At 39.8% G+C, this 25,426-nt stretch overlaps 2 protein-coding genes across 3 annotated transcripts in view; one reads left to right on the top strand and one right to left on the bottom strand.

Moving 5' to 3' along the window:
* Nucleotides 1-25,426, bottom strand: part of LOC105334969 (ankyrin repeat domain-containing protein 17) — a 776,771-nt gene that overhangs the window by 39,317 nt on the left and 712,028 nt on the right. The window lies entirely within an intron of this gene.
* On the top strand, nt 449-25,388 carry LOC136270846 (uncharacterized). The gene is made up of 2 exons (XM_066069670.1): nt 449-549; nt 15,648-25,388. Exon 2 carries the CDS (start codon nt 19,449-19,451, stop codon nt 20,133-20,135), a length of 687 nt encoding a protein of 228 aa, XP_065925742.1. The 5' UTR covers nt 449-549; nt 15,648-19,448; the 3' UTR covers nt 20,136-25,388.

Genomic DNA, 25,426 nt, shown 5'->3' with positions numbered 1-25,426 from the left:
ATCAGTTTTCTTTGGTTAAAGTACTATATTTACAAAACAAGGTGTGCTGAGAAACAGTTGAGTGTTTCTTATGCATTTGTCATCTTCAAAGCACTTCTATGAAAAAAAAACAGAAATTTATTTTTTTATAAAAATGGTAAAAATGAGATTTTTGATACTCATTGGAACATCTGGAATCCAATTTTTTACTCTTCTCTCTCTCTCATAAATATGCATTGTATCTCAGAGAGAGAGAGAGAGAGAGAGAGAGAGAGAGAGAGAGAGAGAGAGAGAGAGAGATTTTATTTTATGTAATGATTGGTTGAGTGGTCACCTCATTTGAAATTCGTGAAAAAAAAATATGTTTTAGACTACACAATAGATATAAAAATATTACATTCACATTGATAATGACAAGTTTTTTGGTATGAAACTTTAATTAGATCGGGCTCGTAAACCGGAAGTCTTCAAGAAATCTGTGTTGATGGCGGGGAAGCTGAACGTAGAGTCAGACGTCGTATACTATTGGGCCTATTGAATCGAAAAGTAATCCAAGCTGAGGCATTAAAGGTAATAAGTATTTCGTAGGCACTACTATGCATGCTTGTATTTATTTTTTGTTGGTATGGTTCATAAGGTTTCATTTATCGATCGAATTTTGCATCTTCAACGTTCAAGTTGATTTCTTCATTGACGCCACCGGTGGACATGCAGTCTGATATGAGAACCTATTCCGAATCCGATCACTATTCCATCGTGTTTTGGGTTGCATATTACGAACTTCTTGACAAATTCTTTTGGCAAGATGGTGAAGGGTTAATATCAATTCATGTAATTTGAGCTGTGATCTTACTGACATGATAACTTTACATTTGAGTTGTGATCTTATTCATAATTGACATGATGACTTTATCACCTGGGTTTTACACTAACTTGATTTTTTTGCTAGCCATGTGGGCTACTAATCTTCATCATTCCAGGGGCCCACATCCAAATTTAGTTGCCCACACTTTTATTTTAAAAAAAGAAAGAAAAATATTTTTAATCTCATTTAATTATCCCCGAGTACCCAAACTCTGTCACCATAAGCAGAAAACAATCCGCATTTCTCTGCAAATTATTTTTTGCGGTTTTTATCATTTGCAATCACTAAATATAACCTGAAACGTTATAATTTATAAAATTATAAACAAAAATATTTTTATTATTATTCAAATAAGCCCTCTGAATACGACGTTTATCACACGTGCTATCATAACTTATGAACCTAACTCCGTCACCCACATGATCTATGATACGCCAGGGAATGAAGACACATTAACAATTTAGTTTAAACTCAACTTGTATCTAAGCCAAGTTATAATAAGTAAAATCGGTGTATACAATTTAAATTGTATATCATTTCACCAAAGTGAAATGATTGCCAGAATAAAAAAAATGGGCCCTTGTAACAAAAATCACAATGACCTTTTCAGAATGTATGGATTCCGTTTGATTTCTGTCCTTACATATTTCAAATATATCATATCAATAATGAGTATATTAATGATTATATTATTTATTTATTACATTTTTAATAAATGTAGGCTAGCATATTCTAAATACCGACATGCCGTATATATCTGTAACCCTGTATAAGGCAAAAATTACGGCATGAGCGATTTGACGTTATCATCAAGTGTAGTGCATAAACGATATTGCGGACTGAAAAAATGTATTAATAACCTTAATAAAAAGTAAATTACATGTGAAATGTTTCATCTTGACCTTTCTTAAAATGACCGACCACGGTAAATAATAAAAAAGGCCCCACGTGTCAGAAATATCGTTATTTTAGTGCACCCGTGAAAAGGTGTTAGCTGATTTCACGCAATTATTGTTACATAAAATGTACAAGGTGTAATTTTGTTATGTTTGAACACACTCTTAAATTTAACCGTTGTAAATTGTTGACATTTGAGTGACGATTTTTGACATACAAAAAATGATCGCACTTGATTTCAAACGGCGAGGAGTTTCCTGAAAGTGACGGAGTTAGGGTAGTGACGGAGTTAGGGGGCTATGCGATACATGCATATATAAATTAAAATTCAATTTCTATTTTTTTTTAGATTTTCAAACACTTCATTTTCTAAAATCTAATAACTCAGATCAACCACATCTCTTGTTGTTCCTTTACAGCTGTTTTATTTGATCTATCTCTATTCTCTTTTGAGAAGTGGACAGGCATAGCCTACATCCACTCCCTCATATTTTGAATCTGGAAAATGTCTTAATGTCGGAACCAAAGACGTTCTACGCTTCTCCCCATGTTTCGACTCCAGTTTCCCTTAATTTTTGTAACAGACCTATTATTTCTACATTTTAACATTATTGCAGCCATATATCACAAATAATCAACACTTACCCACTGTCAAATCATTTTCGCAACTTTAAATAAGGCCAAAAAAAAAATATGTGTGTTTCCGGTTTCCCGACCGACCCTATTTTTTATGCGCCGACCCTAACACTTTTTATTCCAAATCCAGATTACCAACCGTAATTGGTTTAAACAAAAGAGTCTTACAAATCAGAGTTCAAAAAACGCTTGTAACTATTCAATAGAAAACACCACTCATCAAAGCGTTTTAAAGATTTCTAAGTGCAGATTGACAGTATGGATGAAAGTTATCCTTGGTTATTTTAGCTAAATTATCAATGCAATAAATAGTTTCATAGGGCAGTGATGTGTTAAAAATTAATATAAAGATGTACATGAAAAAAGCAGAGGCAAAGTTTTTTTTTTTATATTTCTGGGTGTGGAGACTGCAGACATCTTAAGTCTGTGAATAGGCCCAACAATCATTCACATTATAAATATGATTCTAAAATGCTGCAGTTCAATTGCAAATGAAATTTTTAAATTTAATCTTAAACCATTAATTATGGTTTTTTTTAAAATTTTTTTCGAATTATTGAAAAGATTTGATTCTAAGGCTCTCGTCTAATTAACCAGAATTTCCTCTGTTTCTGAATTCAACACTTACAGTTACGATATTAATGTTTACTGTTATGTCAGTTGACCAGGAAAATAGAACTAATAACCAATTAATGATATATTTGTGGTAATGAGTATTATAATCTGTTAATTTATAGTGGCTGGCATATTTATATTTTTTATTTACATGAAAATAAAATCTTCGTATACATTCCAAATAAACCTTAGATTTAAGAAAGCTTTAATTCTGTAACAGTTGTCTCTATCCATGATTGCTCCACCTGTAAAATACATTCTTATTGTATAGAAAAATCATATGCTAGGAAAGGGGAAAACTTAAAAGCTCATTTAAAGCCGACCTACCTACCCTATTTTAAAATTTGATGAAATAGGAAACACACATATTTTTTTTTTCGGCCTAACCCTTAGGCTGCTGCTTTAATTTTCGCCAAGATGGCTGCCACTGCTGAATTACAATTCATGGTAATTGACCATCAAGTTTTAAAATAATGTATCTCAGCAACTATTTATTCAACAGTTACCAAACTTATATTTCATGCAAGAGAAAATGTTGAAGATTTTAATGCAATGTTCATTTTCCTCATTTTACTTGTATTTATCAATCTAGGTACGTTCAAATGTGAAAATCAATTAAAACTAGTACTAGACTAATTGTTCACGGAACAATTAGAGGCCTTTCCACCTTTCATGATGATTAAAAAAATTCCAGAAAATGTTGATAATTAGAGAAAAATCAATATTCGAGAATTTAAAAAAAAAAAAATGGTTCTGCACATCGGTATCGATCTGAGAACCCTAAGAATAATAGGCGAGAGTGTTACCACTACGCTATGTAGCTTGTTTCTTGAGTGAAGGTAAAAATTGTTGAGTTGTGTAGTCAATTTGGATGATGATAGAAAGAAGAGATGGAGCATTCTTCTGTCTATCTGAAGTTGATACCCAATGTAGGGAAACCTTTAGAATAGAGAGGGGCTTAGCGATTGGTTGAGAGGACAGTATTTGTTCATCAGTTTATTAATAAAAATCAGTGCTGCTTGTAAACAATGTGGCCAGACACAGTACACTTGGTCACAAGTATCCCGACACCCACCACGTAAAAAAACACGGTGAAAAACGGTCTGTGTCACATCGTGTACACGGTGTGACACCGTGTATGTGTATTGAAAGAAAATGTACCGTGTCGCACCGTGGCTGCGCATGTAACTCTGTGGCCAATGTGTCACCCTGTGGATATTGTTACCTGAGATGTTGATGGAAACAGCGTATGTTTAGAAATAAATAGGTTATGGCTAAATAATGGTTGAAACATATATCTTTTTGAAATTAAAAAAAGGAATGTCAACTTAGTTACGCGGACCTAGAAATTGTCAGGGCTTTCAAAGTGAAGTTAATTTTTTGTGATCTGAAAACTCGACGTGAATCGGTACCTTTTAATTCATTTGCTTTTAAATAAATTAAAAAAAAATTCACCAAATATATTTATTAATCAATTGATATATAATCAAATTCAAATCAATTAAATTCATCGGTTTTTTTTTTCTAAACACACATGATGTTGTTACTGACGATCCGATTAAAATGTCGGGAGCTTAAACGTCTTATTTTCTGTTATCTGAAAACTCATATTAAATAATTTACAACCTTACTTTAAACCAATAAGAAATGAGAAATAAAAACATTTCGGATGATTTTTAAAAAAAAATTCATGTGGATGTGCTGTAGTAAGTGACAACCCTTTATTACCCGTGACTCGAATGATTAGTACTTTGATATGCTATTAAATTATGTAGCAATAAATAAACAAAAAATCCCTTTTATATGATAGATTATAGATAAATACATGTACAAACTCTTGTTAAATTATATTCAAGCATTGTACATGTACTAAAAATATACCCGAATTTCATAAAATAACTTTCAACTTTATTTCCCGTAAAGCTGGTAATGGCGCCGTGATTTCGCATGAACAAAAAATCATTCATGCAATACACCTATACGGAAGCTGATCAGATACACAGCATTGTCATTTTATTTTTCCGACGATTAGTTTTTTTAGCTCACCTGAGCCAAAGGCTCAAGTGAGCTTTACTGATCACGATTTGTCCGTAGTCTTCGTTGTTGTTGTAAACTTTTCACATTTTCATCTTCTTCTCAAGAACCACTGGGCAGATTTCAACCAAATTTGGCACAAAGCACCACTAGGTGAAGGGGATTCAAGTTTGTTTAAATGAAGTGCCACGCCCTCTTTAAAGGGGAGATAATTGAGAAGTTTTGTAAATTTGTTGGTATTTTTCAAAAATCTTCTTCTCAAAAACTATTCGGCCTGAAAAGCTTAAACTTGTGTGGAGGCATCATCAGGCAGTGTAGATTCAAGGTTGTTCAAATCATGATTGCCGTGGGAAGGGAGGGGCCACAAGAGGGGATCAAGTTTTACATAGGAATATATAGAGAAGATCTTTAAAAATCTTCTTCTCAAAAACTATCAGGCCAGAAAAGCTCAAATTAAAATGGGAGCATCCTCAGGTAGTGTAGATTCAAGATTGTTCAAATCATGGTCCCCGGGGGTAGGGCGGGGCCACAATTGGGGGATCAAGTTTTACATAGGAATATATAGAGAAAATCTTTAAAAATCTTCTTCTCAAAAACTATTAGGCCAGGAAATCTCAAATTTGAGTGGAAGCATCCTCAGATAGTGTAGATTCAAGTTTGTTCAAATAATGATCCCCGGGGGTAGGATGGGGCCACAATTGGGGGATTTAGTTTTACATAGGAATAAATTGAGAAAATCTTTAAAAATCTTCTTCTCAAACACTATTAGGCCAGGAAAGCTCAAATTAAAATGGAAGCATCCTCAGATAGTGTAGATTCTAGTTTGTTCAAATCATGGTTTCCTGGGGGTAGGGCGAGGCCACAATTGGGGGAAAATCTTTAAAAGTCTTCTTTTCAAAACTATTAGGCCAGGAAAGTCCAAATTTAAGTGGAAGCATCCCCAGATCATATAGATTCAAGTTTGTTTAAATAATAGTCCAGGGGTAGGGTGAGGCCACAATGAGGGATGTATTTTTACTTAGGAATATATAGAGAAAATCTTTAAAAATCTTCTTCTCAAAAACTATTAGGCCAGGAAAGCTCAAATTTGAGTGGAAGCATCCTCATGCAGACAGTGTAGATTCAAGTTTGTTCAAATCATGATCCCCGGGGGTAAGGTGGGGCCACAATTGGGGGATCAAGTTTAACATAGGAATATATAGAGAAAATCTTTTAAAAAATTTCTTTTAAAAACTATTTAGCCAAGAAAGCTCAAATTGGTGTGTAACCATCCTCAGATAATGTAGATTCTAGTTTGTTCAAATCATGGTCCCTGGGGGTAGGGCGGGGCCACAATGGGGGATATATTTTTACTTGGGAATATATAGAGAAAATCTTTAAAAATCTTCAATTAGAGACTTTTTGGCCAGAAAAGCTTAAACTAGTGTAGAGGCATCCTCGAGTAGTGTAAATTCAAGTTTGCAAAATCACAGTCCCTAGTGGTAGGGCGGGACTTTGATGGCGGTTTGAATTTTTACATAGGAATATATAGAGAAAATCTTTAAAAATATTCTGGGAAAGTTTTTGGTCCAAAACTCGGTACTTAGTGTGAAAGCACAGGTTATGCAGATTTAAGTTTGATAAAACCATGATTCCCTAGAGAAAAGTGGGGCCACAAATTGGAGGGGGGGAGGGGGTATATAGGAATAGAGAAAAATCTTCTTACAGGTACAACAACAAAAGGGGCTTGGTATTTACCAAAAAATAAGAGGTGGATTAAAATTGGCAGATTTTCAATTTTTGTTTTAGCAAGATCTACTGTACTCAGTTGTCAAGATATTTTGATACTGTAATGCTAATTGGATCAGAATTAAAGCAAATGTTGTTCAGGTGAGCGATGTGGCCCCTGGGCCTCTTGTTTTTTTTTTTTTTTCTCTGAAGCAGAGCACCGGACTTATCATCTAAATCGACTTGTCTAAGGCTGGAGGTCAGAAAATTGTTTAAAAAAGCAATAATAGCATAAAAAATCTTGGTTTTAAATAATCATCTTGAGTTGGCTGTGTGATTGGAAATTACATTATTAAATTCATTGTTCATCTTTATTAAGTATCGTTTTCTCTCATTTGTTAACAGTAGTATACATAATGATAACGGTAATTTAAAAAATGGTTCATGTCTTTAATCAATTGAAAATTTTACTGTTCTGGTTTTTATAAATACATCGTCACATGGTTCCATATATCATTAGAATAAGTGGGAAGATAACATTGTGAAGTAAAATTAAAACCAAAAATGAATGGAAAAAATTATTGCAGTACGAGGAATGTTTTTAATTTTAGTTATTTTATTGGTAAAGAGTTGTTAGTGGAAAGTATAAATAAGAAATGTTTTTTAGTCAAATTAATTCTTTAAATACATAATCGGCAATTATCAATGCTATTGTTTATACAATAGGCTGACACCAGTTGTGCTAAATAATACTAGTAATCATTCCCTGAGGCTGAGATCCATATGGCGTGTTCTCTTCCTGTGTATATAAAGAGTACCGCTATAAGAGTGCATGATGATTATAGTTTATTGATTGATTATTGTCCAATTCTTTGAAAGTGGTAAAGTTAAAATTTTAGGAAACATATGTATGTCTTATATCGTCATTATCAAGTCGTACAAGTGATTGGTCTATTTCTAACAGTGTCTATGTAAAAAAATGGCGTGTAACTGCATTACTGGATACAAAGTAAACAATTTTATTAAATCATAGTAATTGCTAAGCTTTCTGCACTTGAGATCCCCCTTTGAAGTCCAACACGAGACAGGTGCATGCTTCTAACACTGGAAATTGTTAAACAAACATTGACCATGCGGGGAGTCGGCACGTCTTTTAACCCCAAGGAACCCCAAGGAAACCCCAAGGAAACCCCAAGAAACCCCAAGGAACCCCAATTATAGAATTTAATAACTATTAATACCCTAGGGGGTCTCATTAGAGTTCAAGGGTCACCCCTCGGTACCCCAAGGATACCCCAAGGAACCCCCAAGATGCCGAAATAATACAGATTTATAACTCTTGATACACTATAGAACCCAAAGGAACCTCAAGGATACCCTAAAAATAAAAAATTTAAACTCTTGGTACCCCTGGGGACTCATTAGTATCCAAGACCCACCTCTAAGAACCCCAGGGAATCCCATGGATATCCAAGGAACTCCAAGGATACCCTAATAATACAGATTTATAACTTCTGATACACCATAGAACCCAAAGGATACCATAATGATACAAAATTAAAACTCTTGATACCCCTGGGGACTCATTGACTTTCCAGACACACCTGTAAGAACCACAGGGATATCCCAAGGAACTCCAAGAATACCCCAATAATACAGAATCATAATTCTTGATACACCATAGAACCCCAAAGATATCTCAAGGAACCCCAAAATTACCCCAAGGATACCCTAATAATACCAGTAATTTAAATTTTATAATTTTTGATATCCCAAGGAACCCCAAGGATACCCTAATAACACAATTTTATATCTCTTGATACACCTTGGGGTCTTTTTGATATCCCAAACACCACAAGGTATCCCACGGAACCCCATGGATACCCCATGGAACTTAAAGGATACCCTTTTAATACAGATTCATAAAAGTTGATACCCCATAGAACCCAATGGAACCCCAAGGGGACTCATTGGTATCCCAGACTTACCTCTAAAAAGCCTAGGGAACCCCACGGAAATCCCAAGAAACTCTAAAAGATACCCTAATAAAACAGACTTATAAATCTTAATACACCATAGAAAAGGATACCCTAATAATACAAATTTAAAACACTTGATAGGTCATCACTAGGTATCCGAAGGAACCTTATGGAACTCCAATGATACATCCATACATTTATGACCTTTGATACACCAGGGCACTTAGTGTATACATTAATACTCTGTGTAATTTGGTTCAATTGGAGACCATAATACATCATATGCTTTATATGCATTGTTTTTCAATGCCTATTTGTGACGACTTTATTTCCCAAATGACCTAAGATAAACTCATCTATGGTGACTTATTTTTGCGATCAACCTTAATCTACAACTGTGTTGTTCTTACACCTATAGGGCAAGAACTGATTCTTAGCAAGAAATATTTGTGAGGACGAGGTTCCCGGGACCTCTTGAAAAATTCTTTCCCACAAGTAAAAGTTAATTGCTTTCCAGTATTTGATAAACACACATAAAAAAAATGACATTCTCAAAAAAATGTCAACCCAAAGAACCTTAAATATACTCTAATGTACTCGAACAACACTCCAATTGTTTGTATTTACATATACCTAGTATTACCTAAATTGATAAACTAAAACAAGATGCATTGATTATTTGAATGACTCCTTTTAGGAAAAAGGAACAAATAGCTCTCGGTCTTTATACACAAGTTATTTACTGATGATATCTGTTTAAGCTTAAATAATAAGCTTAAAATGGTTGATATAAATCAATGTGGTTTTTTTTTAATCCTTATTTTTAGTTTAGTATGTAAAGTTCTACTATGTAGGGGGGGGGGTATATTTTTTTCGCACAGTAAACAGCACTCCTTGCACACGCTTTTCACCGCTGCAACCCAAGTTCGATCCCCGTGATCGACAGTGGTTGTATGTGATAGGGTATAGCGGTCGCCCGCTTGGACACGTGGGTTCTCTCCGGGTACTCCGGCTTCTTCCCACACCAATGACCCCCTGGTGTTAACATTGGTGCCAACGAGAGATATTAATATAAGTTGTAAAGCTTGCTTATTAATCGTTGTAAAGTAAAAAAAAGTTCAGTTTTTCAAACAGCATTTCTTGAAACATATTTTCCAAGTTTTTGCATCCTCGTTTCCTTTGATTTTTATGCACATCATAAGTTTAATGTACCTCAAATACAACCAGGCTGGTATATACTTTTTATTATTCTTTCTCCTTGTAATTTTATTCAAATTTTTTATTGTCTTATAAAAATAACCCTTTTTTTAAGGATTTTAAGTAAGAGAGAGGAAGAGAGAGAGGGGGGAGAGAGAGAGAGAGAGAGAGAGTATTAATAAAATTGTTTGATATCGTCAATTATCAATCAATGGCCTACATGTCTATGACTAAACAAGTTAATGAGAGTAATATAATAGTTCAGATTTTATCTTTGTGAAAAAGGGCTAAAACTATTCATTGTGTTTTAATTTGAGTTTTGATAAACAATTTGCTGTAGGGATTCTCCAGATGTACATTTTTATTAAACATACCGGTAATTAATCAATACAAATTCAGCAACAATTAATAAGGATTGTCTTGGGTCCAAACTGTGTACTGCTTTTACAGTAAAACCATTGGGGTGGTTATTAGATTGTATCATTTGGGTACCTTGGGGTTCCTAACTTCCTACAGGTATCCTTGGGGTACCAATAGTTGACCCATAGACTCCAATAAGTATCCTTGGGTATCAATAGTTATCAATTTTTATCATTGTGGTATCCTTGGGGTTCCTTGAGGTGACCCTTGATATCAATGAGACTCCTGGGGTATCACTTGTTACTAATTTCTATTATTGGGGTTCTTATGAGTATCCTTGGGATACTTGGAGGTGACCCTTGGATTCCAGTGAGATCCCTTTGGTATTAATAGGTATTAATTTCTATCATTGGGGGTACCTTGGGGTGAGCCTTGGATTTGAATGAGACCGCTGGATTTTCAGTGGTTAATAATTTCTATCATTGGGGTTCATTGGGGCATCCTAGGGTTTCCTTGGGGTGTCCTTGGGGTACTAAGAGGTGACCAGTGAACTCCAATGAGACCCCTTGGGTATTAATAGGTATTAATTTCTATCATTGGGGTTCCTTGGGGTTTCCTTGGGGTTCCTTGGGGTTTCCTTGGGGTTTCCTTGGGGTTCCTTGGGGTTAAAAGACGCACCCTGTAGAGTCAACAGGTGGCTGGTTACGTAATGGTGTACACTGGCGATGGTCAGAGTGGATATTTATTTTAATACATGTGAATAGGATATTTCTGACAAAGTAAGGTTAGTTTACTCTCATACAACTTGCATAACACGCGATATCGGGAATTGTATACAATGCAAGCGACTTTATAGATGTTACTGGTATTTGAAAATAGAATGCATAAGTATAAAGCTTAATTGTTTAAATGTTAATCATTAATAATAATTGGTAGCAATATCGGTGACATTCTGGCGTCATACACTAATAATGTTACTTGCAGTTTGATACGCCATGTTAAAGCGATAAGTTCTATGTGTCGTCTGAATCGACGTATCGTAGGATTTTTTTTTTAAATTTGGGCTAAAAATGAGCAATTCAAATAAGCGTCCGCATAGACGATTCGTCCAAAAAATACGCTAGTTACTGTACTTTATCTTTGCAGTCAGTCCCTATACATGTGCACACAAGCATTTTAAGAGGCATGCTATACGAGTATTACTTGCAATTAACTGTAAACATTTTTTCTTTATTGTGTACATTTGCTCAAGTTTCCAATATTTTCACGGCAAATAAACAGTTCTAGCATATGGCAACCAAGCTAACACCATCGAGTGAGCTTTGTGCTATTTTAAGATCTTGGAAAATCCACAACATTCGATAATGGCGGAGGTATGTTTATTAAGGATGTTGTTTACTCAGGGTTTGATTTCTCAAATGCGGATTGTGAAAAAGTTCAATTTCATGAGTAAAACTTGTTTTAAATACAAAAAGTATTTATGAAATGAATTATTATTGACATAACAATAGATAATTTTACTAAATTATGGAATTAGGCTCTGACAACGTTTGACTTTTAGCGAAACAGAGGAAATTCGGACTAAATTTATCAGATTTTGTTTTCTATTGAAATATTTTTGGTAGTACTATAATATTTAAAGTTAAGATTTTATTTGTTAGTCAACATAATTTTGCATATTTTCTGTTGGTTTTATTTTGCTTTTTCGTTTAAAGCACATGGCACACTCTACAAAAATATTTAAAAATGCTTAAAAATGATTAAAGACACCATATCTCAAAATTTTGATCATTGACCACATATAAATTTCATGCCAGCACAGAAAGGTCAATATACTTAGTTTAATACTATTAATGTTTTAGCATTATCATCATTCAGTTTTATTGTTATATTTAATAAAAAATGGGTAGTAATTTGAAAACTGATAGAGGAAATTCGGACTAGAATATCTATAAAAATTGTGAATGAAAACTTAATGCTTTGTATGTATGTAATGTCACTACCATTCATAAACTGTATTTCATTTGTTAAAGAGTAAAGCAATTTGTATTATTTACACAATTAAGAAAGTCTCAATCATAGTGTAAAATTTTTATGGATTTTTCTTAAATTTTCAAAAAATATTCAATGGCCATCAACTCAAAAAGAAGGTCATTGACCTTCATTTTTGAAAGTGACGAATAACACTACCATGTATGGTCTATACCACACAATAGTTGGTTTTTCATTATCATCAGTGGAATTTTTTTTCATTCTGAGTAAACGTCATCCTTAAAACAAGTAGTAATGACGTCTCTATTTATGAATTTATTACCAGTTAATAAACTCTTATAGTTTCATCAATCATAAGCCAAGTCCTTTAACCGTTTACCACGTGTGTCCCCTTGCTGAGATCGAAGTTGAAGTTAGCGACGCTTTCAGCAGGTGCAAGCGTTTTTATGAAAATTGAATTGAATAACAACAATTTTACATCTACTTATCACTGTAAAGGTGATAAATAACTGGAAAAAGATTTTTGCTCTTTAAGAGCCATTCTCTGTAAACATTTTAACACTTGTATAGGAGGTTCGGCACACATAGTCACCGATTTTTCTCAAATTTTAATATGATGCATATTATCATATACCTATCATAAAAACACCAAACGTTGGTTGCTAGGCAACTCTGTTACCATGGATACATATGCCCATCATTCTTAGCACAAAATGGTCTTGATTTTTACTGAAGAACACACTTTTTCAGCTTAAATATTTATGTCAATTAGATTAGTTAGTGATAAATCTTCATCAAACTCTCAAAGCATCACATCTTAACTATTGAATATTACATTAATCAAATCAAAGTATTTATTTTTCTTTTTTGTACCAAGGGCTTAAAAGTACTTGGTTGACGACTTCGTAAAAAACCTAGAAATGAGGCATTTTTGGTGATGCCCTGTAAATTCTTTCAGACAGGTTGATGCAAACCGACACCAATCCTGAATTGACTGGGTCTTCTGTTATCAGAAACAATCAAAACATGATGGGGAAGTTACCTCAAATTTGTTGTTTCCATGGAAACAAAATGTATATTTTACAACTTTCAAACTTTATAAAACCCTTACTATGGTTCATAAATATGTGTAAATTATGTCCTTTTGAGAAAAAAATATGTGAATATTTAAATATGCAATAAATTGAGAGTGTATGTAATATTGGTTTACAAATTATCGAATCTAGGTAAGATATATAAACAATCGTTACCATGGAAACATGATAAACAAATTTGTTCAATTCTACATATAATAGACAGTTTATGTTGTTGTATCTCATTTCATTATGTAACGATGACCAAGTTTTGATGAAAAAAAGGAGAGCATATATTATCAAACTTATGTTTTTAGCTCACCTGAGCTGAAAGCTTTTTGGAGGGCATCCGCTCTGTCTGTCCGTCCATCTGTGAACTTTCCACATTTTAGCTTTTACTCCAGAACCACTAAGCCAATTCTAACCAAACTTAGCACAAATCATCCAGAAGTTTGGGGGGGGGGGGGTTCAAATTTGTTAGAATAAGGGTAACACCCTCTTTTAGGGGGGAGTGATAAAGGACTAAACATTTGACCTTGAAATTGGTTTTTACATAAAAAGTTCTGTTTTTGAAAAGTATGAGCCAGACAGAGCTTAAAGGAGGGTGTATATGCTTAGATTTTTTTTTAGAGTAATCTGATATGACCTTCATTAGATGGACAGATGTTTGGATGGATGAATGTACAGACAAACAGATGACTATAGGTCACATACAGAGCACGACCCTTATTTATAATTATTAAAATTTGTTGGCATTCTTTAAAATCTTCTCAAAATCATTTGGGCAGCCAATGTGTGGAAGCATCCTTAAGTAGCGTAGACTCAAGTTTGTTCAACTTATGATTCCTAGGGGTAGGGTGAGCCCACAATCTGGGGAGGGGGGGGGGGGGGGTGAATTTTTACATAGAAATAAAAAGAAAAAATTCAAAATGTTCGAAGAAAAAAAACCCTGACTTTTAACATGTGCAGAAAATTTTAAAGATCTTTTTTAAACAAGAATTACTTTACTAACTTGTCAAGATACAGTGTTCTAATTTCATCAGAGTTATGGCTACAGTTGATTAGGTGAGCCATGAGGCCCTCAGGCCTCTTGTTTGCATAACTGATTGCTTTGGTAATATTTTATTACATGGTAGGAAAGATGCATTATTTACAAAAAAACAATTCCTGCAATTTAACAATGCAGAGAATTTTCAAACATGTTCATCCAAATAGCAAGTTGGTATTTAAAGTTATGTTTACATTCCTAATGCATAATATATCATTCCTTTTATTGTTTCATACCAATTAACAGTTTTGGTTGAATCAGAATGGCTCATTATTTAATATATAGAAATCAGCATAGGAGTATGCATGAAATATAATTTCTCAGCAGAAAAAAATATTACTTTCATCAAGTAAGCTATAAATTCATTACTTATCCCAAATGTCATAAAATTTGATGCTGATTTCAAAAGTTTATAATAATTATAAATCTTATGGTATGTGAACTTCAATAGATAATAAAAGTAAATTCAGGTAACAATGGACCCCACAATACATTTTAAGAAACATGATTTTTAAGTGTTTTCCTGGGTAGGGCGGATTCATTGTCATTTTTAGTTCTCTTTATGAAATTTGTAATTCTAAATACAACAGGGGAATTCAGTGACCCTGACACTCCCGACAGCCCTATAGATCAGTGCGTGTAATGGCAAATTATTTATACTCAAATTTTGAAGAAATAAAAAGTTAAAAGATATGCGAATCTTGATATTTACAGTCCTATTCCTATATTCCAATGACAATTACTGGCATATAGACCAGTAAACACAAGCCTATTTTAAACAATACATATCAATACAATACCTACATGCATTTTTATTTATTAATGTGGGTATGCTTGAAAAAATAATCCCCTCAAACAGTATAAAAGTTAGTTTGGTAACATGTTTCAACTTTCTTAATAGCTAGCAGGAAACTTATAAAAGGAACAAAATTCTCTACTCCAAAAATTTAGAAACTACCTCTGACTGTTGATTATATCCCCTACATATATGAATGGATCCTACATAAATGTACATGCAACAAACAGTTGTAATACATGTATTTTAAAAATGAATACATGTACATATCAGCATATGTGAAAAGTGTTTGTTTTTTTTACAATAAATTTTCTAACTTTCAAATGATACATATGTGATTTTGTGTGTATTTTCCAAGCATTTGTGGTGAGGGAGGGGATAATTTTCATATTAATAATAGAATACCAGAATATGTATGGTAATAGCTGTATCTTTGCACACATTTTATTTTATTTTTTTTCGCTTACAGATTTAATTAGTTCGGATTTCTTGTGTGTGTGGTGTTTGTGGAATCGTTTCCCGTACGGGCTATCTAATAGCCCGTGACGTCACATGGCGGGAACCCCTGCGCCAGCTAAAAGGAATTTGGACCCAATCGCCTTTCTAGAAGTTGACAGCAATGGATAGAGATGAACAGGTGAGTTCGGGGTAACCCACGGTTAATATCATAGGCAGTGTTAGGTATATAAACACCATTTTGGCGCCCAACTCGCGGCCCTAAACTCCAGTATACTGGTATATAAGACAGGAAAAATTTTTTTCCCCGCAAAGTGTCAAAAGCTGTTTATTAGGCGTTTTTTTTCCTCTGTAGATATACGGATGTAGCCGCCATTTTTGAGGCCACCCCATGCTTAGGATTGTAGGGTTAATTCGTGAATTTATTTTCACCTCTGTATATTTTGTGCATAGTTTTCCCATTTAAAGTTTTCATTCCATTGTTGATAGGTATTGTTTGCTGCATTTAGCACATATTTTTGCATTTTCTCGCATAGTCTGTTTTGATTATGACTTCAAACTTTTTGTGTATTGTACCATTCGCTCATCATGAATGTTTCATTTGAAGAGGCTTTGCAAGCCTTGGGGTTAGACGACACTTTAACACCCGATGAGGAGTTTGAGTATATTAGTGGCAGACTCCTTGGCCCAAATACAGTAGGTTTTAGAACTCCAGGCAATATGGGTTACTGTGCTCCTAGCACTGTTAGGGTAGGTCAGGCTGCCGGCCCATCTCGCTTTCCAGGGGGGCAGGCAGACTATCCCCAGTGTGGGAGGGGGGTTTGGCATGGTACAGTAAGGGAGCCAGAGGTCAAGGTGGCACACTCTGTTGTGCCTGGGCAAGCCATTAGTATTCAGCCAGGGGTGTCCCCCGGCTCTTCAGTAAGATGCAGTTCACCAGTTTGTTATAGGGAATTTGTCCCGCCTAGCGATTATGTAGGGGTCCCCATGTCACGTCTTTCCCATGTGACCCTTACCTGTAAGTGTGATTCAACTGTTAGGATGTTCGTGTCAACCGAGGGCCTTAGGATACCATTGGAGTCACACCGCTGCATCCACCTAATGTTCAAGGGGACCTGAGACCCCAACTGTCACCCCGCTGCTTCCACCAAATGTTCAAGGGGACCTGAGACCCCACCGCATACTTGCCAACTGACCTGATTTCGTCGGGTCACACCCGATTTTTCGACCCTTCACCTGATTATTTTTTATGACCCGGCGGGTCATGCTTTTCACCCGATTTTTGTCGAACAATCTGAAAATCTCTCGATTTCCGGATTTGGTTGGTAAATTACGTTGCGCGTTTGACTTCCAGTTATGAACCCAAGCTATGCTTGGATCTACGTAAACAATGCCGATGGCTATAGTGTTGATTATTATCGTTAGTTGTTTTGACAAATCGAAGGTTTAAACCATTAAGTGTGATGGCTTCCAATAAGAAAAGGTCTTCATCGGGGCCAGCCGAATCAAAACCATCAAAAAGAAAAACGATATTTTTGTACCTATCAACATATCTGGGAAAATGAATTCCCATAGTAAAACAAATTAATCGAGTACAAAACGAGGCTTTTGTGTTCTATGTAACGCACATTTGAATATTGGATTTTGTGCCCAAAATGATCTAAATAAACATTCAAAGTCAAGGCAGAAACTCCTTTTGTATTTTTTTTTAGCTGAACACAACCTTCCATTTTCTGTGTCAGATCACTTTTAAATTACAAAATTCAAAATCAGCAACTGTAGTTAAAATGCTTCTTTGCACTGAAATATTACACGTGACATAAGTTTTAACACATAAGTTTTAACACATATTTCTATTGTATATATACACCTATGAAATGCATGGTAAGTATGTCGTGAATGTCGTTACGAGCTATGACCAGATTTTTTACTTTCCAAATCTGGTCATGACCAGATTTTCACATGTTGGAGGTTGGCAAGTATGCACCACCTGCTAGACCTTGATCCTCCCCCATCACCCCATCCCCCTCCAACCCCATGCCCACATACCAGCCCACACCCCAGTCCTGTAGCTATTGCCCTACTAGTTCAACTAACCAACCCCAGGACCCTGCTAGTATAAACCAAGAGCAGCTTGTTGATTTGCCACATGCATCTCAAATTGTTGATTCTCAACCCCAAGCTTCACTTGCTCAGCCTAGCCCTGCCCCAAGGAATAGTAACTCTATGCCAGGTAGAAGGCCCCCTCATTGGGTGCCTCGCCATCCTTTCCTTGGGTGGGAGTACCTTGCCACTAGGGTCCAGGAGTCCTTGGTCCATACCTCACAGGGATCCTTTGGTCTGCGCATGTGCACTGCTGTAACCCAGCCGGTTGCACCCAGCTGTTATTACCCCACACCCCAGCCCCGGGATGATCAGTATGTTACTGTGCAGGGGGGGGGACAATGTTGGGAATGCACCAGTATTTTACAGGTTATTCGGTCCAAAAGCCTGAGGCCTCCTCCCAGCCTTACAGTCCTGAGGGAGAGGGAAGTAGAATAGCACAAGTCCAGCTACAGTATCATGAGCCCTTGTCTGGGGAACCCCATCTCCCGGGTGACCATTCATACGTCTCAGTACCCCATGCATATGAGCCCCCAGCTAGAGATGTACCTCGCAATGCAAGTCACGCGCGAACTCTCGCTACGTCTTGCAGTCCCCCTGTATACGCGCGGATATTCGCAGCGTCTCACCATACCCATGAAGATGCGCGGTTATCCGCAGCGCCTCATCATCCCCATGAACACACGCGGTTATCCGCAGCGCCTCATCATCCCCATGAACACGCGCGGTTATCTGCAGCATTTCGCCATGCCCTGGAGTTTTCGCAGACGCCTGTTGCGACCTATGGCTCACCTGGAGATGTGCAAATGCCTGCGGTGCAGTACAATCCTCAAGACTATGCTGCACTACCAGCTAGTTCCAGCCACCAGACTGTCTGGAATAGACCTAGATATAAGGATCTCCGCTATGATGGTAAGTCCAGCTGGAAAGCCTTCCTTCATAAATTTGTTCGCCAACAGTGGAATGAGACCGAGCAACATGATCAATTCTGTTTCTTCCTGGAGGGCCCAGCCAGTGAGTATTACATGCTGGAGACTACCCCCCGCCTGAGGTTCAGCGAAATACTCAGGAAGTTTGACAAGCGCTTTTGCTCATCAGCACCAGACCTCACTCATCAACTTAATTTCCAATCGGCGACTCAGAATAGTGGTGAGTCCCTGCGACAGTGGTCTGACTGAGTGCTCACCTTGGCTACTTGTGCATTCCCCCAGCTACCGGATGTTCATGCCCAGGCTGTACCGCGTCTGTGTTATGGAGCGGAGGACCGGGAGGCAGGTTTGTACACTTTGGATGGCCAACCCAAGACTGTGGAGGAAGCTGTCGACCGCATGCAGTACTTCCAGCATTCGTGTCAGAGCAGACCTCCCAAGCCTAAGCGGGAGGCGGTTAGGGCCATGGCGGATAAGTACAAGGTATCTATAGATAGCCAGAAGGATGGTGAAGGGGAGAGTGAGATTACGGAATTCAAGAGCCGCATGCAGCAGTTTGAGAATTGAGGGAGAGTGGCAGGGCCCCAGCAGACCCGATGTTTCCGTCGCCGCCACCTCCTCCACAAGGAGGGCCGGGGGCACCCAGAGCTAGCCAATGTTTTAAATGTGGTGAAACCGGGCACTTCCGGAGGGAGTGCCCCACCAGTGTAGGGACGAGGAGTTAGCAGGTGCTAGTGTGGGTGGGGACCGCCCCCTCAATACCTAGTGGACGTCGAGAGGATATGGGTAGTGGAGGATCCAGATCTAGCAGCATGGGAGGGAGAGACAACCAGCCACCAAGGACTGTGCCTACACTGACACCAGACCGCGAAGTTGGGATGGAGAGACAGAGAACAGATGACAATCAAGAGGACCTGCAGAGAGTGAAGCCAGAGTTTGGTCAGTCAGGGGAAACCCGTCGCTCCTGTCTTAAGCATTCCAAGCAGCATGGTGGATTTGGAGTGGGTTTCAGGAATCAGCCCATACCTGAACCGTTTCCTGAGGAGGAGCTGCTGACCGAAGAAGAGGAACCTCCGGTTCCTAGTGATGAGATCCTGAATCCAGTAGACCACAGTCTGAAGCTGCAGGAGCCACCGAGGGAGGATACGACCTCAGAGTCTGGGCCCCCTGGTAACAGCGAGAATGGAAGTCGCATGCCTTTGAACCCACAGGCAGTCCCTATGGAGGGGGAGTTGTGTGTCACAGTAAGCCAGCATTGCCCACGGACTGCATTTACCATAAAGCTGATGATCCAGGGAGCCCCCATTGAAGCTGTGGTGGATACCGGTGCAGAAGTGAGTGTACTTGGGAGGAAGTTCTATGACAATTTGGAGTCAAAGCCCCCCATTAAGAGACAGGTCACTTTGCTGCAAGCCGGAAGTGGAGCCCATCTCCAGGGATTTGTTTTGGCCCATTTGACCTTGGTGTAGGCCAGCACACTCATCAGGTGGATCTCTATGTGGCCCCTCTTAAGGACAGGATGTTGTTGGTAGTGATGTTCCAATCATCGATTATGATCGAAAATCGATGGATTGTTATCGCATTCCAAGCGCTCGATCATAAAAGGTTTCATTACGATTAATCGGTTAAGGTTTTTTTCCCTTTCAACGAGCACATATCATAAACAGAATATTCCAGACGCGAACTATCTAAACCCTAAAAAGGCGCGCGGTCTGAAAATGGCTGACATGACAGAAGAGCTCGATATTCTTACTCGGGAAATAAAGCACATTCTAGAATTTGGACGCATTTTGGTTTCAAGAAAATTATTGTTGGACTGCCTACAAAGGAAAATCTTTTGAATATAGTTTTTTTATCGCTAGAAATACTAAGTAAATCAAATTACGAAAGCCTAGTAATGAGTCTGTTCATTGTAACTTGTTTATTTACATTAATTTAGCACTACACTGTAAAATATAGAAATTTCCGATTATAATCGATAATTAGTTAGATGTGGAAAACCGATTATCGATTATGAAAATCTCACTGATTCCTATTACTAGTTGTTGGGAATGGACATCCTATGGGAACACAAGGCTAAGATGGACTGGAGCTCGGGGTGATAAACTTGTGTGGGGAAGAGATGCAGATGACCTATGGTAGAGGTGAGACGCAGAGCGTTGCTCGCATGACCCTAGTGCGCGAGGTCTGCGTTCGTGCCGGCTCTGCTGTATTGTGCCCTTCAAGCTGGACAGGAGTCTGTCTGAATTCATGACCATCCCGGGGATAGAGAAGTTGTCAGAGGCGTTGCTTATGCCCCATACTTACCATTCTGCTGGAGATGCCTTCGTGGCTTGCCTGGTGAACACTTCAGAAAAGGATATTACTCTGAAGGAGGGGAGCCTCCTGGGAGAGGTAGTTGAGGCTGATTTGCATTTGCCTGCGCCCTACCCTAGGAGAGCGGCCCGGAGTTTAGCTGAGTGTGAGCCTGGGGGATCCCATCCTAAGGTGCCCGCCCATTTGCAGGACCTGCTAGAACGATCCTCTACAGAGCTGAGTGAGGAGGAGCAATCCCAGCTCGCCGAATTGCTGTCAGAATTTCAGGATGTATTTGCCTGGAGCAAGTTCGACTTTGGAAACTTTACTGCTCTAGAGAATGATATCGATACTGGCAGTGTGGCGCTTATCAAGGAGAGGGTGCGGCATACACCAGCATTCTTTGTGGATGAAGAAGAGGCGCATCTCAAGAAAATGCTGGATGCTGGGGTGATTCAGCCCTCTATGTCTGAGTGGGTGTCAGTGCTGGTGCTCATCGGTAAGAAGTTAAGGATGGACAAGTTCGATGGTGCCTGGACTACCGCAGGCTGAACAATGTTACAAGGAAGGATGTATTCCCTCTCCCATTGATCATAGAGTGTTTGGACACTTTGTCAGGGAACATTTGGTTCTCCAAGCTGGATGCGAACTCCGCCTTCCATCAAGTTATGATAAGCCCTAAGGACCGGAAGAAGACTGCCTTCGTCACCCGATATGGCCTGTTCGAGTTGCGGCAAAGCCTTTTGTATGAGGACCAGAGCAGCGGACTGGTTTTGAGGCCCTCCTGAAAGCTCTCACTTCACCCCCAATCTTAGCCCTCCCAACTGCCGAGGGCGAGTTTGTACTGGACACTGACGCGTCAGCGGAGGCGATAGGTGCTGAGCTCTCACAGATCCAGGATGGGCAAGAAAAGCTGATAGCCTACAGTAGTGTCAGAACAGAACAGCAGAACAGTGGAGGAATTGCACTACCCGGAAGGAGCTCCTAACAGTTGTCAGATTCACGCACATGTACAGACATTACTTGCTTGGCCGTAAATTTGTCGTTCGCACGGATCACCGTAGCCTTACTTAGTTGCTCAAATTCAAGTACCCTCAAGATGAGGAGCTTAGTCAGTACGATATGGTGATCCAGCATAGACCAGGAAGGCACCATGTGAACGCTGATGCACTGTACAATCCGCCATCCCCATCCAGGTGTAGGGGGGTGGATTTCACCATTAACCTTAGTGATTTGCCTTGTGGTGGCTGCCCTAATTGTACTAGAGCCCACCAGTCCTAGCTGGATTGCTTTTGCGGATGAAGTTGACGATGTGGCCCCTCTAGCTAGGCCTGGTAGTTGGACATATTCCCCCTTGTTGGGGGAAGAATCCAGCCTTACGGAGGATCAGAGCCCCAACATTGTTGACCGAGAAGAAGCCCGGCCCTCAATCAGCGAGGCAGCTCTGGGATTATGTCTCCAAGAAGCTTATGGGCCGGATCCGTGAAGACGACTGTGAGGGTCAGAGCAGTCCAAATGGCCCATGCCAGTCTCAGATCCAAATAAGTCATTACCCCCAGTTTCGCCTGTATCATGGGAATTTCCTTGGAAGGCTTGGTTGGCCTGCCTTCCTTGGTGGGCCTCACCCCCGAGGAGATGAGCCATAGCCAGTTAAGTGACCCAGAGCTTAGTCTAATCTTGAATTGACTGCAGGGAGATGTGGAGCCAGAGGAAGACAAATTGTTCCTAGCCAGTCCAGCTGTCAAACATTACTATATCAACAGGATTTTGCTGCAGTTGGACAACGACGGGGTCCTTTGGAAAGAGACAGAGGAGGGGGGAGAGAAAAGGAAAGTTCTCGTCGTCCCCATAGAGCTGAGGAGAGCGGTTCTGCGACTCTGCTACGATGTACTGGCGGCTGGACTTCAAAGGATCAAGTGCACCAAGGCCATGATGAGAGAGCATTTGAATTGGTACGGGATGATGTAGGGGGCCGAGAGGTTTGTTAGCACTTGTGGCCCCTGCAGTAGAAAAAAGCACCCACAGTGCAACGCCAGGGCAGAAATGATTAAGAATCCTGCCTGGGCACCCATGGAGAGGGTGCACCTTGACTCCCTGGGACCATGCCCTAAGACTTCAAAGGGGAATGAGTATGTCCTAGTCATGGTGGATCAGTTTATTAAGTGGGTGGATTGTGTCCCCCTCCCCTCCCAGACAGCTGAGGTTACTGCCACAGCAGCAGTGGACGAATTCTTTGTTAGGTTCGGCTGCCCCCTTGAGATATTTACAGATCAGGGGCGCAACTTTGAAAGTAAGTTGTTTACTGCTGTGTGCGACCTCCTCAAAATACATAAGGCCCCCACCACCCCCTATCGTCCGTCTGCCAATGGACAGGTGGAGCGCTACAATAGAACCCTTATGGATGCGGTAAGGTGTTATATTGATAAGGCCCAAGACTGTCGGGACGAGCATCTGGCCCAGATAGCGGGGGCCTTCCGCTCTGCAGTCAATTGTAATTCAAGGTTCATGGCCAACAAACTCATGCTTTTTAGAGAGGTCAATACACCAGCTAGCCTGATGTACAGGTCCCCCCTGCAGGAGGGCCCTGCAGATATCGAGACGTATGTGAGGGACCTTGAAGACAAAATACTGACTGCTCACGAGACAGCCAGGAGGCACCTGCACACCTCTGAGGAGGGATGAAAAGAGATTATGACATCAAGGCTGCTTCCCGTCCCTTTGAGGAAGGAGATGTTGTGTATGTGCTGGACACCGCAACGGGGAAGTGTTGCAAGCGTAGCCCGTCCTGGAAGGGCCCTGGTATCAAAGTCAAGAAGCTGACCCCCCACCTGTACCAAGTAAAGACCAAGTCGGCAGTCATGGTGGCCAATCACGACGACTTGAAGAAGTGTGTTGACAGGGACATCCCCCCATGGCTCGTTCGGTTTAGGGAGAACTTTGAGAACTCTGAGAGTGCCAAGCAGGAGACCGGGAGCGTCTTGGCTTCCAGCCCCCCTGCAGGGGCGGCAGGTGCCTGCAAGCTTCCTGAATATCCCTCAGGCAGCAGCCACGCCGATGTCGGCCCCCAAAACACTCTCCTGCTGCCAGAGGGCCTCCTGACAGTTCTCCCAAGCCCCCCCAGACATCAGGGGCGTCCCCGTAACCAAAACCTAACGTAGCCTCCCCCACATGCCCCTCATCTCCGGGCCCGTCTAATGAGATTGTGTTTGTACCTGTTGGCGCCCTGACGATGGGAAGTTAATGGTACATTGACGAATGGTTTCACGGTCTGTGTGTGGGTGTCACCCCTGAGGAGGCCTCCACCTTGGAACAATTTGTGTGCCCAAACTGTGTTTGGGGGGGGGGGGGGGGTTATTGTTAATCGTCTTGTTCTCTTTTACAGAAATTCTGACAGCGAAGAAGACTGCACCTCCTCCTGCCGGGAGTGGCGGAATGAGAGAACACCCATGGCAGGCCCCCCTGAGGGGCCACCATTGTGGCACGAATGCAACGCTGGGGCGCCTAATGAGCAGGCCGGCGGAGACAGAGGAGACCCTATGGCTGGCCCCCCTGTGGAGCCGCCATCACATCATGAGGAAGAGGAAGCCTTGGTGGCTGCCCCTGAGGGGCCACCACTGTCTTATGGAGTGTGTGCCAGGAGGCCATCCTGGCAAGCCAGTGACAAGAAGGGGGATCCCTGCCCTACGAAGAGCATGGAGCGTGGCAAGCTCCTAGCCCAAGTGGTCCCGCTCCACCCAGAGACGACCAGCTTCACAGCAGGAGGAGACGATCGCCACTCTTTTCCTGCCCCTTTCCCAATTGTGCCGAAAGGACGAACAAGTTGAGGGATCATGTGACGCTCTCCCACCTTCACCCTGTGTTTAGGAGGTCCATGCCCTTGGGGGATGAAGCCACGGCTATGCGACTTAGAGTGTGCGTGTGGTTGGCTGACCAACTCCTTCGAAGTTTGGCCGCGTTGACAGACCTGATCCAGAGTGTTCCCACCTTCAGGTTTTCAGGGAACCTGGCGCAGGTATCCCAGGTGACTTGCGAAGGCCAGTCTTTCAAATCTATTGTTTAGCTAATTAAATGTCAGCTATTGTTTAAGTAACTATAATAGATAAGTTTCCCTTTTTTTTCATACGGAAAATATAAAGTTACCATATGTTATGATATGGTACTGTAACAAAAGAAAATTACATAATGGAGCAGGTGCCCTCTGATGATTTTATCTTAGTTATTACTGGTCATTACTTTAGTTTCTGTTCATTTTCTTTTCATAGGTTGCAATGAAATTTGGTATACAAAAGTATCATAATATCTCGGTCAAGTTTGATTTTGGGTACGATCGAGCAATTTTTGACAGAGTTATGTCCCCATACTTCGGGCCTGCAGCCTCAGGCTGTATGGAATACAACCCAGGATAAATCCTCATACCCCTTGTTTGGACCTGGATTATATAATAATATTGATTTTGTACTATACA

The sequence above is a fragment of the Magallana gigas genome, chromosome 8, assembly GCF_963853765.1.
Source record: "Magallana gigas chromosome 8, xbMagGiga1.1, whole genome shotgun sequence".
Taxonomy (NCBI): Eukaryota; Metazoa; Mollusca; class Bivalvia; order Ostreida; family Ostreidae; genus Magallana; species Magallana gigas.
The sequence above is the reverse complement of the archived record's forward strand: the minus strand, read 5'-3'. Positions and strand labels throughout refer to the sequence as shown.

Bases quoted from the DNA above. Each gene is read 5' to 3' on its own strand.
- LOC136270846 (XM_066069670.1), top strand. From the start codon at position 19,449: ATGGGTAGTGGAGGATCCAGATCTAGCAGCATGGGAGGGAGAGACAAC.